At 43.5% G+C, this 19069-nt stretch overlaps 1 protein-coding gene across 3 annotated transcripts in view; it reads right to left on the bottom strand.

The window, feature by feature from the left end:
- AK8 (adenylate kinase 8) overlaps nt 1–19069 on the bottom strand; it is a 66350-nt gene that overhangs the window by 14719 nt on the left and 32562 nt on the right. For all 3 annotated transcript variants that reach the window (XM_066201427.1, XM_066201426.1, XM_066201425.1), the window contains one exon: nt 11692–11833. In XM_066201427.1, the coding sequence (XP_066057524.1) occupies nt 11692–11833 (142 nt within the window). The remainder of the gene's footprint in view (nt 1–11691; nt 11834–19069) is intronic.

Raw genomic sequence — 19069 nt, forward strand, 5'->3', positions numbered from 1 at the left:
CAGACTGGAAGGAAATGGAGGAAAAGTCCCACAGATGCTTCTGACTTGTTCCACATCACACAGATGACCACAACAGCTCAGCTACATGGAATAATCGACCCTCAATCCCCTGGAATCTGCTCTTCCTGGCAGCCCTGAGCCAGGACCACTGAACAGCTCAGATCAGGAGCTGTTCCCCCAGATTATTTCCTTCATCTTTCATTTTGCTTCTCTTCTCCTGTTGACCAGAAGTGCCTGTGGTCAATGTCAATGTCTCTATGTAGCAACTAAACTAAAATTCTGGCCTCTCTACCAACATCAGTTCAATGTTCTCAGTGTCCAACAAATGCCAGATGCAGAATACAGGGCAACATTTTGCATAGAAATTCTTGGGAATGGCTGGAGCTGTGTCAGGGGAGGTTTAGGTGGGAATTAGGAAAAGGTTCTTCCCCTGGAGGGTGCTGGGGCACAGTCCCAAGAGCTCCAGGGACATTTGGACAACAAGGGACATGGTGAGATTGTTGGGTGAGGGTCAGGAGTTGGACTCCCTGATCCTTGTGGGTCCCTTTCAGCTCAGAACATGTTATGATTCTATGAAAATAACAGTGAACACATTTTATCTGTAAGTCTCTGCTCCTCACAAGTCTATTACTATTGACACACTAATCATCAGGCCACTTAAATGGATAAAAAGTCATTATCTGAAAGGTTAAAGTCTGTAGTGATCTCTTTTTCCCCGAGACATGTCTGGTCAAAGGTATTTTGAGGATGAACTGAGGATTTCAGTCACTGGGTAAGGTCTGGAGCTCACGGGATTTAATAATGGGCTCTTCAGAGTAGATGAAGAAAATATAAAAGATCTGCTGACTGGAAACTGTGTTTGACATTCAGATACATTCACAACTGAGGTGTGGGATTCTAACGATGAGTAACTGCAGAGGAAGTTATTCGCTCTTGGATTGATTGCACAGGCAACTGTTAAACAGAGTGATTTTTCCTCCAAAAGATACTCTAGTTCAAACAAGACTCTGTCTGAATCTGTTGTGAATTACAATGTGTTTGGAATTAATCAGACAGAATCTGACATTTAACAAAAAAGCAAAAGATGGATTTTTCTTCTCAGAAGTGTTTTAAATGAATGCTCCTGTTCCTTAAAAGGCCCAACCACTATGCACAACTGTTTGTACTCAGAAATAAACTGAAGGAAAGGACACTCACCTCCACTTGCAGCTTGCACACACCAGGAAAATGTGAAAAGCTGAATGTTTATATTATTTCCCCAGTAACATAACACAGAATCCTGCCTAACACCATAATGAAAAACACCTTTTACAAAATCAAATCCTCTGGTTCTTCTGGGGGCAAAGCTTCCAGGTTACACAACAATTAAGAATTTCCCAAATGCACAGTTCAGACAACCACACAAACTCAGCAGCACAGACTTTGCGTATGAGGAATATTCACAAATACCAGCCCTTTGCAGAATGTTTTTTAAGGGCAGGGAGGAAAGCAGAACAGGTTTTTGTGTTGGCTTCCAGGAAAGAGCTTACTCTGCCATTACCATAAATCACCCCAGAACATCCACAGTGATAGAGCACCTTTCATTAAAAAAAATACTGCAGCTTCCTTCAGAAGCACTGCCACTTGCCATTTCTTTGAGGTAATCAGATAGCTGTTAATTAATAAACCTGTCAGGTGAATCGTCCTGCTCCGGTCATCATTATCCATTCTGTAACAGAATCCTGCTCTCATCACTGCTATCCACCCCATAGCTTCCAGCTCAATTAACTTAATGCTATGCAAATGAGAGGCTCTCCTCATCATTAGCTTATAGCCCACAAATGTTAATAACATAATTGGGCCTTCAACAGGGTAATTAGACACGATTTCTTCCATTAGTCTTACAAGGCTAATTATTGTTGATAGGAGAGAGGGGATGAGTCCCAGTGCTGCATGCAAAGAGGGGCATCTGGTTAAAGCAAATATAGACAAAACATCAACAAGGTAAAACAACAGTTGAGATGCAGAGCAGGGTCAGGTAGGGGTGGGGTGAAGGAAGACACCTTCAGGAGAAACTTAGGAACCACCAGAGAAATTCTCTGCGAGACAAGAACTAAACCCAAATATCCAGCCTGATGCTGGAGCTCTCCTGCCCTTAGCAGTGAAACAACCTGATGCTTAATAAATCCAAGGAAGCCCCTCTCAAGCTTTTGCACACAGGGCAGTTGGGAAGCTGTGCTGATCAAAATTCCCAGGTTTGAGATGCAAATGTTCAGCTACAGAGAAGACCTTAAGAACAGAATTCATTCCTCCATTTCCCAGGTCATTGTGTCCAACCATTGCTCCTGCCACCACTGGGTTGGCTGTGTTTGATTTTAAGATTTTTCTGAGCAAAACTTGCTGTAAGAACAGAGGAAATGGTCTAAAGATGAGCCAAAGGAAGTTTAGATAGTAGAAAAGAAATTCTTCATGGAAAAGGTGGTCAGGAATTGGAACAGGATGCCCAGGGAAGTGGTGGAGTCACCATCCCTGGATGTGCCCAAAAACGTGTGGATGTGGCACTTGAGGATGTGATTTAGTGGTGAACATCATGGTGGTGCAGGGTGTAAGGTTGGACCTGATGATTTTAAAGATCTTTTCCAACCTTCAGGATTCTGTGATTGTAATCACAAAACTGGAGTACACTGAATTCTTTAATAATCACAAAGCAAAATGCATGTCAGCAATTTATTCATTGGAAGTTAATAAAAACTTGGATTCAGTGTAATGGACTGGCAGTAATATCTCTAACAACAACAAAAAAATGGCAGCAAGTTTCCAAATTTAAATTATATTTTGGCTGGTGGAATGGAAGTTAAGGATTTATTCCTGTGCCAGTTAAACCTGTGCATCCATGGAGGTTAGCAATGTACAACTGGAGACAGAGTTCTATGAGAAAACTGGACTTTTAAAAGGAGAAAAGAAACTTAACAAAATATGGTAAGTCCTCCATACCCACCACCACATAGCTTTGACAGTTCAGTGTCTTGCTGCAAAGTATTAAAAAAAAAAAAAGGTCAAACTGAAGAGTGCACAGGACTCAAGGGGTTGAGAAAACACATTATTTCTTTGTTTTGTATCTGTTTAACTTTGGGGCACATTCATGGCCACAATGAACCCTTTGATTTCACTGCAAGTATGTGAGGAGGAACCTTTTCTATAGACTGTCCTGAAAATCAGCTCAAATTGTGTTCACAGAAGTAGAAGCTTTTACTAGAAGGTTAAATGAAACCATTACTCTTTTAACCTACTGTACCTTCACCTTTGGTCAGTCTCTCAACAGAACAGGATTGTTCACTCAGTGGGATATTAATCAGCATTCGTGTCAAAAGAATGATAGACCACAAATTTTAAAGAGTTTTTTTATCAAAGCATGGCAGTGCCCTACTGAGCTAAGAGACACAGAACCTGTCAGGAAAGGGTAATGTTTAAAAGTCTCCGTGGAATAGATAAAAATCTTTCGCAAAATGTATTTCAAAGGACAGCACTCTGTAATATGGAATTTTGCAAACATAATGGATTTAGGGACAGAAAATATGATCCTTGCAAAGCATAAAAGCCCTGGGTCACCTCTTACACCTGAGCCAAAGGAAGCCAATTCAAGTGATGGTGATTAATACATTTATGTGGCTGCAGGTGATCCAAGCCCGTAGAATTGGATCCAGCGCATGTGTCAGACATCAGGGATCATTCCCACATCATTCCTGCAGAATCAGCCATGGCAGGATTCAGCTCCCCTCTCTTAAATTGCCCTGCACTTACTAAATTTACTCACTAGAAAATTCTGAGCAAATATCTTGTTCCAAGGCAAACAGCAGTAAATCCACTGATGTTTTAATGAAGATTACACTTTCTAATCCTCGTGGTAATGACAAAGCAGTCTCCAATTCAATATGCAATATTACTCGTCAGTTTTAATCACCAAAACTGTATTCTATTTGCGACAGACTGATGCACTTGTCTTCCCAAACCTTCAGCCTGGAGAATCCAAGCAAAACCAGCACAATTCCTGTTCTGCTGAGGGTTTTCTGCCTGGGCCAATTTTGCCACACGAGCTCTGAGTAAAGCCTTACTCTGGGATTAGTCCCAGATCCAAGGAGATCACCAAATCAGAGCACAGCTGACACAATCCTGCCCATGTTTTTACCTCAGAAATCCTGAATCTCGTTGATTGTGGAGTTCATAAACTCAGTTTTCACCTGTACAAGATGTAAGGGTGGCCTTAGTGCATTTATTCAGAAGAATATTCAGCCAAATTCGCTACCACACTACTGAAGTAATCAGCAAGGTATTGACATGATGGGAGATGCTGGACAACACTGGCCAGCCCTCCTTTCCCCTCGTGCTTCCTCAGTTGCTAAATATCTTCATTTACAGTCCTCACACCTGCAAAACTGTCCTCAGTTTTATCTACACATGTCCTCTTACCAATGCAAATAAATGCCTATGTTAATTAAATTAAAATGCTGCCATTTTAATATCTTTATATTTGAAGTTCTCCTCCCTCATTTTTCAGAAGTTTTTCTGGTTCTAATCAGATCTCAAAGCCAGCATCTTCATTACAAAAATGCTACAAAATCAGTCTTGCATGTATATGGTTTTAATTTGTGTGTTAACTACTGAGTTGATTAAGGTGAAATTTTGAAAATGACTGCTTTAGACCACGAGGAAATAGTCAGAATTGACAAAGCACATCATATTTTACCCTGTGAGACCAATCAGCATTGCACACCATGAAATGCACTGATGGTGCATGACTGCAGCCACAGCTTTTCCTACACACCCATCCCAGCAGAATTGTTGGTTCAGAGGGACTCGAGAAGAGCTGCAGGAGGACCCCAGGCAATGCCACAGCACCCCCAGCACTGCTGGATCCCAGCCCAGAGTCAGCCACGGAGAGTGAGATGAACAGGGAGCAAACTGAGAGACCTGAAGAGTTCAGTGAACACTTGGGGATGCTCCAAAATGTGCAAATAAAAACTTCAGCAGAGAGAGGGCGGAGGGGAAAAGCACAGTAAACTTGGCCACTGTTTAAATGATAACACTTGGATTTCCTTGGCTGTCTCACTTCATTCCTTAAGCCAAAGTCGTGTTTTAGGTGAATGCCCTGAACAACCTTTGCTGATTTGTAGAGATTGGTATCATGGAGTTGTCATTGGACTGAGACATGACTGGCTTGCTTTGTCTTGTCTAAAATTTGCTGCCAGTGCCAAAGACATCAAAATTAGCCCAGATTCTGCTGCTTTTACAGAATTTTCCCTCTCCAGTTTGGTGTTGAGTACAGAAAGGCAGCCTTGATATTCCAAGAGAAACAGTTCCAACATAAGGGCAACCAGGATAGAAAGTCTTCAGGTTTCCTAACGTTTCCTCATTTGTGAGAGGTAGTTACTGCAGGAAAATCTCCCTCCTTTCAGCAGCAAAAGGAATGAAAGCGTTGTGCATGTGGTGTTGGGTCCTTAAAAATAACAATAAAAATAAAAATCCTGACTTAGAAGTAGAAGCTTTTCTTCTTTTTCTTCCTGGAGACTTCGGAAGCTTGCTGAGATCAGAGCACTCCTTAATTGCTGCATCCAGGATTTCACCACACAAACTCCAGCCATCAAAAGGAGCTTGTACGAGATGAGGTAACTTCTAAAAATAATCCCTGCCTCCCACAACTGAAGCCAAATATACCTCCTATTCTTGTTGGAGCAAAATCAGCTTGTGACAGCAAATGCAGCATCCTACAGAAGGCCCATAGAAAGATTTTAAAACTGCACTTGATGTTTTGTTATAGCTGGCTCAAGATGCATATTAATGCTTCTCCCCAGGAGAGAAAGGCTCTTATGGGACCAATATAGGTCAGGCAGAATGTGCAGCAGAAGTGACATAATCTTTTTATTGTAATCATCCAATTTTCTATCTATTGGATTATTTAAGAGCAAGAGCTTCTATTCAGAGTATTGTAAGGGAAGAGAGAGCACAGTCTGAGGAGGAGAATGGAGAATAAGGATTCCCCACCAGTGGCTAAACCTCAGAAATCTGAGCAAGGAGCTGCTCGCATTGGGGTTGTGTGGACAAAAGAATGAGGGTGAGTTTGTGCACTATGTGTAAGCCCTGGGAGAGCTGAACAGAGCCCTCATGCCACAGGGACACGTGAGGGAATGGGAAATTTCTGGGTTTATTTTGCCCTAATCACTGAGTTAGTCCCGTAGCTTGGAGAAGGCTACAGGAGCAGAAACTGGATTAAACTGATCCCACTCACTGAGTGAAGCGGACGAGTCTCAGGTGAGAGGAGGATTTGCTAATTTTGCCCAGTAAACACTGGGGTTTTGTTCGGGGAACAGAACCTGTGATGTTTCCCCTTGGCCAGGGTGCTGTGGCCCCTCAGAGCTCGGCTGTGGGTGCACACCCAGCACAGTAAGAGGGGGAATGTCTCTGCTGGGGTGGGAACACAGATCAGGATTCATCACCTAAAGCCGCAGTTTCCAGCAAGTTTCTATTCCATAAGCACATCACAGAGCTCTGCAGGATCTGGCTCCTTGAGGCCCCACTGCCCCTCGGTTTTTACCAAAAGCCTGTTTGGTTTGGTGATGGAGGAGGAAGAGCCCAGCTGAGATGGGAGCACTGAAATGCAAAGGCAAAATGAACCCCAAACCAATTAGAGTTAGTGAAGACAAGAGTCACTAAAGCAGCAGCCTCTGAATGGCTGGAAGAGTGAGCTGAGAAAAAAAATGAGAATGATTGAAATAGAAAATTGTGCTGCCTATTATTTTTACTATTTTACAAATTAATCCAAATCCTACATAGTTCACTTGGACTTTTCCTACAGTTTCTCTGTCTCTCTGGTGCAGGCAAATTTTACTGCACTGATTTAATCCCTTGATTACCACATCATTTTTCTGTTGGGTTTGGGTTTGTTGGCTTTTTTTTTTTTTTTTGTCTGAAAATGGGGTGAAAATAAGACATAACATTTCTTCTTTGCTACTCATCAGATTTTTGTATGCCAATGACTAAAACCACATCTATTAAAAGTACACAATATCCATCATTTAAATTAGGTCAAAGTTTTTAAAATGCTCTGTAAGATTTTTTCCACATCAGAATAATTCAATCACTATCATGTTTCCTTGATGCAACTATTTTGGGATTTAGCTTGTTCCTTGATAGGGATTTAATTAAGTCATTTACATGCAATTTCTAAATAAGTAGCTGTTACAAAAGGCAGCAAAGAAATAAAAAGGCTAAAAGGAACTTGAAGGCAGCCGATCTTTAACAAAAATATTTCTGATATCAAAATGAATCTGAGGAATACATATTCAGTGATAAGTATTCCAGTCCATGTCTGGTAAACTCTCAGATAATGGCAGCATGGTGGGGTCACTGGGGTTCTATTAGCTCAATTAATGAGGAGTAAGATAAGGCTAACACCCAGCTCTTCAAACGGCTCAAAAATAGAGCTGATAGTAATGGAGTTATTAACCTTCGCCAGCCATTGAATTTTGCTGCTGATTCAAACTCCATTTCCTAGTTCAGGCCTCCATTAACAGGCTGTTTATTATCCCTAATCCACATCGGGATCAGCTGCAGAAATATGAAAGCCCCATGTAAAGACCAAAGAGTTAAAAAGAAAAAAAAAAATCTTTTTTTTTTTTTAATTTTCCATTTTGATTTCTCCCTTTTCAACATATTCACAGGTTCTTCCTTAGAAATTAGGAACTTCATTATCCTAAACTGTTTGAATACATGTTCTCAGCAGCACGGTGAAAAAGAAGCTTGAAATATATTATGTAAAAAGATGACATAATTGGGAACACAGCCACATCATTTTGAAGACCAAATAAAACCCTGCTGGAAAGCTTGCACTGGAGAAGCTGTTGCTGTTTATTTTCTCTACTGGGAAAGAAACAACTTTAATTTTGGAAAAATGGGTATTAGAAATATATAATGGATGTGCTGTCAAGTCAATCCTTTGGCTCAGCCCTCCCCTGCCCAGCTTTGTCTGTTGGCTTGTATTATTTCTAATGTAATTAATCAACACTGAAAAGTGAAATAAGTGACCCTGGATTCAGATCAGAAGGACAAAACCAAGGAAACAATGGAGCAAGGAAGTGGCAATCCCAGGACAGGCAGCAGCAGAACCTTTGGCAGTGATGGGAGGGCTTGAGGAGAGCTCCAACATAAACCTGGCTCCAACTTTAATACAGAAATCTTGAGTTAAAGCATCTCATTAGATTCTCTGCTGAGTCTGAACTCACTCAACTGAGATTTTTGACACTTTGTAATTTTTTGGTCTTTTTTTCAGCGACAGAGACAATGTTAAGTTACCACAGTCTATACACACAAGATGTTCTTCCAAAATCTATTCCAGTAACATCTGATAGAACAGCAGCAATTATGAGTGATGGAGTTAAGATTAAAATTTTAAAAAAAAGTTTATTTTATCCACCTCCAGTCCACAGTGCCACCCTCAACTGCAGTTCTGGGTGTCCCATCTCAGAAAAAAAAAAACAAACAAAAACCAGCTGGAATGCCCAGTGAGGGGAGAGAACAGGATGACCAAAAGAGTGAAATGATTTCTAGGACAAAAAAAAAAAGGATAAACAGATCAAGGTTCTTTGTCTGGGAACGAGGTGACTGAAGGGCAAATACAAGGGGCTTAGAAAATCAGGAGTCTTGGTAGACACAACCAGGGAATGTCTGTAATTGTTTCTCAAGAGAAAAATGGACCTGGAAAAAAATTAATGAAATATTTTCATGTGACACCCAGTGAAACATGAAATTCCTTTCCATATGACTTTGGTGGCCCAAAGTACAGCGTTGAAAAAGAGACTCTAAAGTCAAGGAAAAGGGGTGATCAGAAGTTTTCCAAAGGATCCTCTGGCTCAGGGAATCCTTAAATTTCTGATTGCTCTAAGCTGGCATGGGCCCAGCAGAGGAACGGGCAGGAACCAGCTGAAGGTGACAACCAGAGAGTCACAACACAACACTGCTGCTGCTGCTGAATCTTATTTTAACTCTAAATTTGGGAGAGAGCAAAATGGAGAAAAAGTACTTTGGTGGATATTACATCGAGTTTTCGGTAGAACCATCCATGGCTATACTACACATTTCTTTTTGTTGCTTAAACACTAATTAAAAAAAGCCAAAATTTAAACTCATTTACTATCCATTTCCACTCTTTTGGGTGAGGAACTGAAGTCAGTCCTTTGTGGCAGCGACTCAGAGCTTCAGCAGCCACCCTGTGATTGTGGATTCCCACTCAGGCGGGCACGGAGTGGTTGATGGCGCTAAATGGTTAATCTTTTCCTCCCCAGCTGAGAGGCCATTAACAGATTCAGCTCCTCATTTGCCCTAAAGGCTGCCCCAGTTCAATGCCACGAGGATCCTGTCCACTTAGGCAGGAGCTGCTTCACAGGGGGAACACAGAGAGCTGCTCCTGTCTTCTTCCCTGGGCTCTTTGGGAGACGGGGTTTGCAGCTTTTCCTGTGCCACTCCACGAGCAAACCCTCGCTCTACTGCAAATTCTAATTTCAAGAAACCCCCTACTTTTTCAGTGAAAATTGAATTATTTTCCTTTTTGTTCCAGAGCAGTTCTTTGGATGCGGTAGCTGATGCTGTATGAGGGTTTTTTTTTATTATTACATTTTAACAAACTTTATAGCCCATTTTGTTTGTTTTCAAATAACTTTATTTTCCTTCTTTTCTACCATCAATTACTAGGTTTGTTTTTCTTTCTGTAAGATGGAGGAGTCAGGAGACTGATCCTGCTCAATGCTGTATAATTTAGTATTATGTGTGGTAGCTTTATGAGGTGGGAGTCAGATAAAACACAGTATTTGAACACTAACCATTTATTAGCTCTAAGGAATAGATTTGTGACTTGACAAGCAGACAATAACTCTGTGTTCTGATCAGCCAAAGAGGTCTACTCTGAGTTCAAAAACCAGAGTAACATTCTCTTTCACAAATAATTTTGTTTACTGATGTGACTAGATTTTAATAATAAACTTGATATATATGTAAATTTATTTTAATCTAATTTCATCAACAGAGCCCTCCTAAAAATGAGACTTTGTAGATTGTTTTGTGTCTGATTTATAGATTTCTGCATCCTATTCCCAGATTGATTTCAAGGCTATAATTCTATCAGGTTTTTCTCCTGATGTCAGAAACACCACCTCTGCAGATAGTGTTTTATAACTAGCATCACAACTGAAACTGAATTACTGCCCTGCTATCCTAGGCTGCAATGTGTCCTTTTGTTTATAATCACCCTCTCTCCCTCACATCCCCACCACTTCAGCTTCATGGAAAATATCAGCTCCGAGATCAATCAGGGAGCTCCACGTCTATTTCTGTCCCTCACTCCAACCCCTGTATAAAACAGGGACCAAATTCTAAACTCCGATGTGAACGTGCAGAGCTCTTTAAAGCGAAGGGAGGTTGAGCAAATGGATCAGTGCTGAATTTCCACACATCCAATTCCATAATGAGTTGCTCTTCCTCCCTTGATGAGGTCTCAATCCTGTGCAGGAGCACACGGGGCACACTCGAGTATTCACACTGATCTCGGGGACTCTCATGTGTTTAGGGATTCAGCACCTTCCTTCTAAATGCACAAGAAGAATAATAATCTGTGGGGAATTAGGTTTAACTGAGTCCAGCACAAGTTTTGAGGTTCTTTCTCCATTTCTTCCATGCAATGGATTCCTGTTTAAGATGCACATGGTCTTACTTTGGATAAACGAAGTTAAATGAAGTGTGTTTTCACACACTTCCCTTTTCAGACCTTGATGGATGACTGGCAGCTCCCTCCCTCAGCACTCCCCTCTATTCTCTCTCCAACTCAACCTCAACCTTTTCCATCCTTCTCCTGTCCCTGTACAGGAGGGAATCCAGGGCGATCACACAGGAAGAGTAACTCTGCCAAATTCAACACCGATGTGGGTAAGGCACCTCTCCTACCACCACTTTTGAGGTAACAACACCTTCCTTGGAAGCAGAAAGATCACAAATTTCCCGTGTTTGCCTTTGGAACGGCCACTGTGCCAGTACAGAACCAGGAAGGCCAGGGATTGGAATGGAAAAGCCTCTCAGCTTTGATGAGTGCACCAGCACTTTAAATCCTCCCCACCTTTGGACCAGCTGTGAAAAGTAACTCTATTTTATTTGCCTGGCACTGGTAACAGCTCTCTTTGGATGCTGATGTCTCTCATATTACATTTCTGAACAATTCATTATAGCTCAAATAAAATGTAATTCTCATGTTGTTTTTAATTATTTCACAAAACCCAAAAGTCTCATAATGAGCTCCTTGCAATACCAATATATTTCCATGGTATTATGTCAACGCTGAAGAAAGAAGATGTAGATCCCCCCCTCCTGCTGCAAATAAAATACATCTTCTCATATAATCCAAACTTTAATCCATTTCTTATGGTTTGGCTTTAGAGTGAACTCAAACAAATAACCAGAACAACAAACCTCTTCTCTCTCCCACAGTTTGGCCATCTGGAGCATTTGTCAGGCCAGGGCTCTATTTCCTCCTCTCCAGGAGCAGGACCCCTTTCCTCACTGAGGAAGCAAAAAACTAAGATGCAGCAGCATAAACGATGTCAATAAAGATCTGTATCTTTCCACAAACAAATTTGTCATCTCTACAGCCCTGTGCTGGCTGGGTTTCTCCCTCACCTGTTGGGATTAATCTGTGCTTTCTGCAGCTGCTCTCCCTGCCCCACGTCCCTGGGGAAGCCAGAGAGCACCCAGCCATTGGTCAGGCAGTCGAGGGCGCTCAGGCGTTCTGTCAGCAGCCTCAGGACAAGGTTGTCTGGCACTGCAAAGGAGGAAAAAAGGTGACATTTATTCTGTGTCTGCTGAGTCTGCACTGAAGGGAGATGCTCACAAGTCCTTCTGGAACCAAAGCAAAGAGTTATTCCCGTTTATGACTGATTGGCATTGGGTTTCTGCATATTTACTGTCATGGAACCTCCAAACTCACAAGGAACTGTAGAATCAAAGCAAAGTTTTACCTGGATTTGGTAAAACCTGGTGCCCACAAAATTTTGCAATGTACTTTTTCCTCTCGGCCACACTGTCACAATGAAGTGTGTGACACAATCTTATCAAAACGCAAAAACAATGGCCCAAGCTGTGGAAAAGAAATCCTAAGACAGGAAAGGAATTTCTGAGCATTCTGGATCGAGCTCAGCAGGTGATAATGCTTCTGCCACAACAGGCTACGTGTGCTACTGCTCCCGTTTACCCAAAGGCTTGAAGATTTCATAACTGAAAATACTTTTCAAAATTAATTTCAACAACCTGAACTACTGCATTGATGAACCCCAAATTTTAGAGCTAAAAGCTCTTTTTTCTCTGTTATTATTTTTCTTTAGGGCAAGAGAGAACATCAGCAAGATACTGACTAGGATTACAACTACTATGGGGCTTTAAAAATTCTTTTTAGTGGGACACAGTGGTAAGGAAGTCATCCTTAGTAATCCTGCACATTTTCACTAGAGTCTTTATAAAGTAAAATACTTCAATTAAGATACTTAATCTTTAGGGGTTTTTTTTTCTTCCTTTTCTGGGAGGAGGGGGTGTGTTCAGAATTAAATTATTAAGTTCAACGAGAGTGACTACAGATTTTCCAATGACTGTTGTCAATGTCTCAGGCTCAGTGTCAAAAAACCCCAAAGAAAGGACAGCAAAATCACCTGGAGCTGCTTCCCAAAGCAGCAGCCAAACCAATTCCCAAGCAGCAAGGAGAGCCCCTTCCCTCTATCTGTCTGATACACCCCGTGCCTCTCCTGAAAACAAGAGAGAAATTGCTACATAAATCCCCTTCATGGCAGGTTGATGTTTTGATGCTCACCCTGCCATCACATCTGCATACAAAAATACAACAACAAGTGCTTGTAGGAGAGTGTATGTGTCAGATTTCTAGCACTGCACTTCTCTTCAGGACAAGCTGACAGCAATCTGCCTGGATTTTAGCAGAGTGAATTATTAGCAGTGCACAGTTTTACCCCGGGAACAAGCAGGTTTTAAACTGCCATGATAGAATCCATTTGCTCCTGGAATTTAACATTGCACCTCCATCATGAAATTCATGGCTTCTCCTTTAAATAATCAAATTACTGAGTTTACAGAACAGCACTCAGGATTCAATGTACCAACAAAAAGAGAGGAAAACCACAGGGAATTAATTAGGAAACAGATTAGTGTATTAATTGAGGATATCCACTTCACATTATAAAAGAACAAGTTGAAGAGAGTAATATTCTCCATCTGCTGAAAGGAGAAAAAAGGAATGGAATAAACCCACACACTTGACAAAGAGCAAAATGACAATGCAAAAACTGAGTATTCTGTTAAAAATGGGATTCATAAAATTAACTATAACACTAGAGCAGCAGCAGGAAGGAATTTTATCAGATGGATGCTTCTTCCCTATCCAAGACCTGAGCTGCAGCAGGCATGGGAGGGAAACAGGAGAATTTCAGTGCTCTTTCTAGGGCAGTTCTGTCCCCACCCTCCAGCTTACAAGAATTAATACAAACCCAACACATCCTAGCAGGAATAAAGAATAACAAACCAACCCACCCTTCTCTTTCCCTAAAATGCATTCCCTACAAAGACCAGTGGAATTTTCCCATGGTCCTGAATTTCTGGCTGCAGCACTAAACTTTTTTCATGTGTGTTATTTTATGACAATTCCTGCTGGAATCACGGACACGGATTTACAGAGACGCCAAGGGACATGATTTTATTTTTTAATTTCAGAGTGCTCAAAACAGTTTTGCAAGGAATTGGAATAAAACCTACAAACCCATGAGTAAAAGTGCAGCAGGATTCTGCCAGAGTTGACATCCCTGTCAGATGAACAGGGGGTCAGGGCAGAGGCTGGGAGGCCCAGGAATGGCACAGAAAAAGGGATATCCTGTGCTGCTGAGCTTCCAGCAGATCCTGGGAGATTCCCCGGTTCCAGATTGCTTCCATCCTTCACATGGGAAGGAGAAACACTGCAGTCTATGAGGAAATTAAAAAGCAATTCTGATGGGAACCTGGGGCATCTCCTGGGTCTGAGCACTTCCCACAGGACTTCTGTGAGCCCTGATGATCAAAATCCTCCACTCTGGTCACTATTTTGGAACAAAACTGAAGCAATCACAGGAGGGGGGAAAAAACTGAGATGCAAAGACAATTAATTAATAGTTTATCTAATGACATGCCAGGTTTGGGGTGTTCTGAAGGATGCTGGGCACACCTGACACCTCTCTCCCTTCAGCCAGGAGTGACTGCAAGACATCAGCAACACCCATGTACACATATACATCACTGAATAATATAGATGCTTACACATTTTCTGTGCCTCCCTCTAAAGCTTGATGGTGAGAAATAAAACATAAACAAGTCAGACAGCGAGCTCTGCTCTCCTCTTGATTAGCAAACATACCTATCACTTCAACACAATGGGGGAACAGAGCTTGTTGGCTGCTTGGTGGCATTACAAAGTACATCAGCTGCCCTTGAACAGGAACAGTCACACTTAAAACAGCTGCATTAAAACTGTAAAACATCTTCCACAGACCAGAGGGAAGGAAAAAAAAAAAAAAAAAGAAAGAAAGAAAAAAAAAATCAGTATTATTCTTATTTTGTAGTACAGACAGAGTAGGTAATGAAGAACTCTGCTGTACAGAATTCCTTTTCACTCATGTGGAACTGTCTCTGGAATGTAAGGCAAATTAATAACCTGTAATTGGAGGGGCACACAGCCTGTGAGGAACTAGCCAGAGGTCTCCTGGCCTTAAGCACATGACCCAATGGGCATATAGCAAAGTAAAATATAGAGCTTTCCTGATGAGACAGTCAATCTACATGTTTTAAGGAGATTATGAAGCACAAGAGCTTTGAATAATCAATTCCTTTTCAACCTAAGCTTGTGTGAGTTTCCAACTCTGAAAGTTGGGGGAATGAGACTCGAGAGAGATTTTACTTTATCATTAGAGAAGTCCAAAGGTAGGTTTCTTGTAAAAATTACAATGTGCTGCTGCAAAGAGATATCCAGACTGGGTAAGGTGGGGGCACATCTCTATTAGGGAGAGAAATCAAGGCACAGGAGTAAAAGTCACCCCTCAAAGTAAAGATGCAGAGCCACTGAGCTGCAGTGACTCCTGAGAGCATCAGACATAGCTGTTCACCAATGTTGTCTGTGAGGGGGGGAAAAAAAAGTGGTTAAGGGAAAGAAAAGTGTTTTAAAAGTTTTATTCTGATTTTTATTAATTTTTTTCTCTCTTATAGTTTTGTTAATAAGCCTGTCTTTATACCTTTTTACTTGGAGCCTATTTTGCTTTTCTCCTAATCCCATCTCACAGCAGAAAACCAGTAAATAATTCTAGCAAACACTCAAACCACTGCACTAATTATGAGATGCAGAAATTAGCAAACGTAAAACCACTACAACCGGGATCACAGCAAACCCCAGGCACGGAATAACAGCAGAATGAGGCCACGAGCAGCTCCAGATGGAAATATAATTTGTCTGTGCCTACACCCACCCCACACTCCTTGTCTCCTTTACCTCCCAGCCTGTTTCACCACGTTAGTGATCAAGACTACACCCCTGAATTGGCAGCTGTGGATCTAAGAAGTGATTTAATCATTTCAGGGGTTTGATCAGGCAGGGGAGAAGGCTAAAAGTGCTGGAACTGCTGCGTGGACACCCAGAGATTTTCCATCTCCAGGGCCGTAAATCAGCACCTGCCAGCAGAACATTTGAAAAATAAATTCACTTCTCAGAGCTTCAAAGGTTTGCACAGGAATCAGGTACTTCTCGTGAGAAGCATGTCCTCATGAAGCTCACAGGAGTGTGGTCTATTAGCTCTTCCCCAATCCATGGATCTGCAGGACTAATAGAAACCCGGATCAGGCAATCAGTTACAAAATCAGGCAATCAGTTACAGAATCATACCATCTGCTCCAGACAAAAGCAACAGAGCATTAAAGGCACAGTCTGAAAGGGAAAAACACCATTTGAGAGATTGCAGGGCACTATTCTCCAATAACTTCAACGCTGTCAGTGCTCCAAGCTATACAATTATCATATTTAAATTAATACCTCCTCTGTATATTTCCCTTTAAAACAGACTTTTGAAGGGTATCGACTCACTTCTCCAAACCTATAAAACCTCGATTCAAAGTACAGCATAAAAGCATTTACAGATACAAATTCTGTCAGCTTTGTGCTCCAAAAAGTCCTTTTGACAATACTGTCCATCCATGCTTTATTCTGCTTACAGAGATTTTTTTTTAGCAAGGTCTGAAGACTTTCACAGCTAATTCAGATGCCTGAGGCTTGATCCCAGTCCTGACAGTTAACATCTTGTCCTGAGTACAAGCTACTGCCAAAGGCTACTTTCCTGAATTGTCCAGGAGATCCCAAATTTAGCAAAGCATGAGATTTCCTTATTTTATTGCTCTAAAAACTCTGGATGATTCACAATGAGTAACTGGCTCTTTCTACTCTGTTTTCTTGCCCACATTAAGGTCCTCAGAGATGGTATCGATCGAGATCGTATAAATTGGGTTTTAATGTGTTTGAGAATGATTTAGCAGTGATTTACCATCGCGTGGGCTGATCGATAATTTCGGCTAATCCTCCGAGCCGGCGGTGGGTGAGGACGGGCAGGTTTGCGTGCAGCCGCCTCGGGAACAGTAAATAAACACTCTGCCGAGCGCGCTGCAGCGGCGCCGGGAGGAAAACACCGGGCTCTGCCTGGCTGGGGTCGGGAGAAGGGGATCGGTTCCTCCGGGGATGCTCCCGGCGGGTCCCGGGAGTCTCCAGCCCCGCGGTCCCGCAGGATGCCGAGAGGTCCTGGGGTTGTCCCGGAGGGTCCTGGTATTGACCCGGGGTTCTCCGGTTACGCGCATCTCAGGGCTCGCGGAGAATCCCGGGGGTCTCCAGCTCCGCGCACTCGGAGGGTCCCGAGGTTTTCCCGTAGGATCCCGGGCTTGTCCCGGGGGTCTCAGCCCCGCGGTCCCGCAGGATCCCGAGATGGTCCCGGGGTCTCCCGGGGGTCCCAGCCCCGCGGTCCCGCAGGGTCCCGGGGTGGTCCCGGGGTCTCCCGGGGTCTCAGCCCCGCGGTCCCGCAGGGTCCCGGGGTGGTCCCGGGGTCTCCCGGGGGTCTCAGCCCCGCGGTCCCGCAGGGTCCCGGGGTGGTCCCGGGGTCTCCCGGGGTCTCAGCCCCGCGGTCCCGCAGGGTCCCGGGGTGGTCCCGGGGTCTCCCGGGGTCTCAGCCCCGCGGTCCCGCAGGGTCCCGGGGTGGTCCCGGGGTGGTCCCGGGGTGGTCCCGGGGGTCTCAGCCCCGCGGTCCCGCAGGGTCCCGGGGTGGTCCCGGGGTCTCCCGGGGTCTCAGCCCCGCGGTCCCGCAGGGTCCCGGGGTGGTCCCGGGGTGGTCCCGGGGTCTCCCGGGGGTCTCAGCCCCGCGGTCCCGCAGGGTCCCGGGGTGGTCCCGGGGTCTCCCGGGGTCTCAGCCCCGCTCGGCCCGGCCGCCGTTGGCTGTTCTCTGTCGCCACCCCGCGGTCACTGCGGGCAGCGCAGCCGGTCCCCGCCCCGCGGGCAGCAGCGGCCGCGGCGCCGCCGAAATGTCGGGAATTGGGAATTCGGGGAAAACGCGCTCGCTCCGGACCTGCTGAGGCCTCCTGAAACCCCGACAGAGCCGGGCTGGCACGAAAACACTGAAAACATCTCCGGTTTTATCGGGTTTGAAGAAGGGACAGCAAACACCGGCACCGCCGCGGGTTCGCACCGTTGCGAGCACAACGCGGGCGGTGATCCATCAAAGGGACCGTTCCTACAGAAATCCCGTCTCCACTCGCTCGTTTCACACTGCTGAGAAGGGCTTCTGTAAGAATCGGAGTAATTCTTTTAATACACTAAAACAAATAATGCGATAAAATATTTAATTTCCACCTTCAAAATATTTTTGCTTGTTAGCATTATTAGAACCAGTCTTTCCTTTTTTTTATTATTTTTGGTTTTTTCGGTTTTTGGCCATTTAAGATAGGAATTAGCTGTATTAAAGTGGAAATGATACTATTTCTAAAGCAGATACAATCCCAAATTATCGATCATATATAACAATAAATCATATGATACAGGATAAATTAAGACCTTCAGAAATGCTTCCTCACAGGTAGCAAGCCAGAGATTCAGGAATCTACATTGGATCACATTTAGTGATTTAGAGATTCCAGCCCCTTACACCACTTTTTCTGTTAGCAGCAAAAGAAATTCACTCCAAACTGAGTAACCAGCATGCAAACAAAAAGCATTTCCCCCCCACTAAAAATGGCCTCTGTGCTGTTTTCCGTGGATTTGACTAATGGCCCTGGCACCCAGGGAGCCCCAGGATGATGCAGGGCTGCCTCCAAGGGCGGGATCCACACACCTGGATTCCCATCCACGCTCCCTGATTGTGGCAGGGCTCGAGCTGAACGAGGTTTCCTGCCTCAGTTTACCTGCCTGCTCTGAACTATCTCACAGGGATGGGTCTGTTCTGAAAGTTTCTAAAACCAGTAACAAAATGTTTATTTGTATTTCTTTTTACTCCTTTGGTTTCCACAGAGAGACTATAGTTGGATAGAGAGAACAACTACGCTTCAAACCCATTGGACTCCTCATTTCCACGATCAACCGAGTTCCTATTTCCTCGTTATTTCTAAAAGTTCAGCTCTGCTGAAGAACACAGTGCAGAATTTGACCCACAAACCCTTCTTGACAGTGATAATATTTTAAAAAGAAAGGAATAAATTGGTCTGATAAACACGGTGAAAAACATCTTGGCTTTTTACACCAAATACTGCTCCCCATGGGATGAGAAGGGAGGGTGCTCCTGAAGGGGTTCCTCACATGCCCAAGAGTGAGATGATGGATCCTGCCCCGTCCTGTGTCTCCCCTTCTTCTGACACCTCCCAGCCACATTAAAGGGACATTTAAAATTAGAAAAGGACACACAAGAGCTGTTTAATGCTTTCCTTGTTGTGAAGACAGACTGTTTCATACAGCAGC

The sequence above is a fragment of the Chamaea fasciata genome, unplaced genomic scaffold (genome assembly GCF_029207755.1).
Source record: "Chamaea fasciata isolate MVZ Bird 193981 ecotype frontalis unplaced genomic scaffold, bChaFas1.0.hap1 SCAF_20, whole genome shotgun sequence".
NCBI lineage: Eukaryota > Metazoa > Chordata > Aves > Passeriformes > Sylviidae > Chamaea > Chamaea fasciata.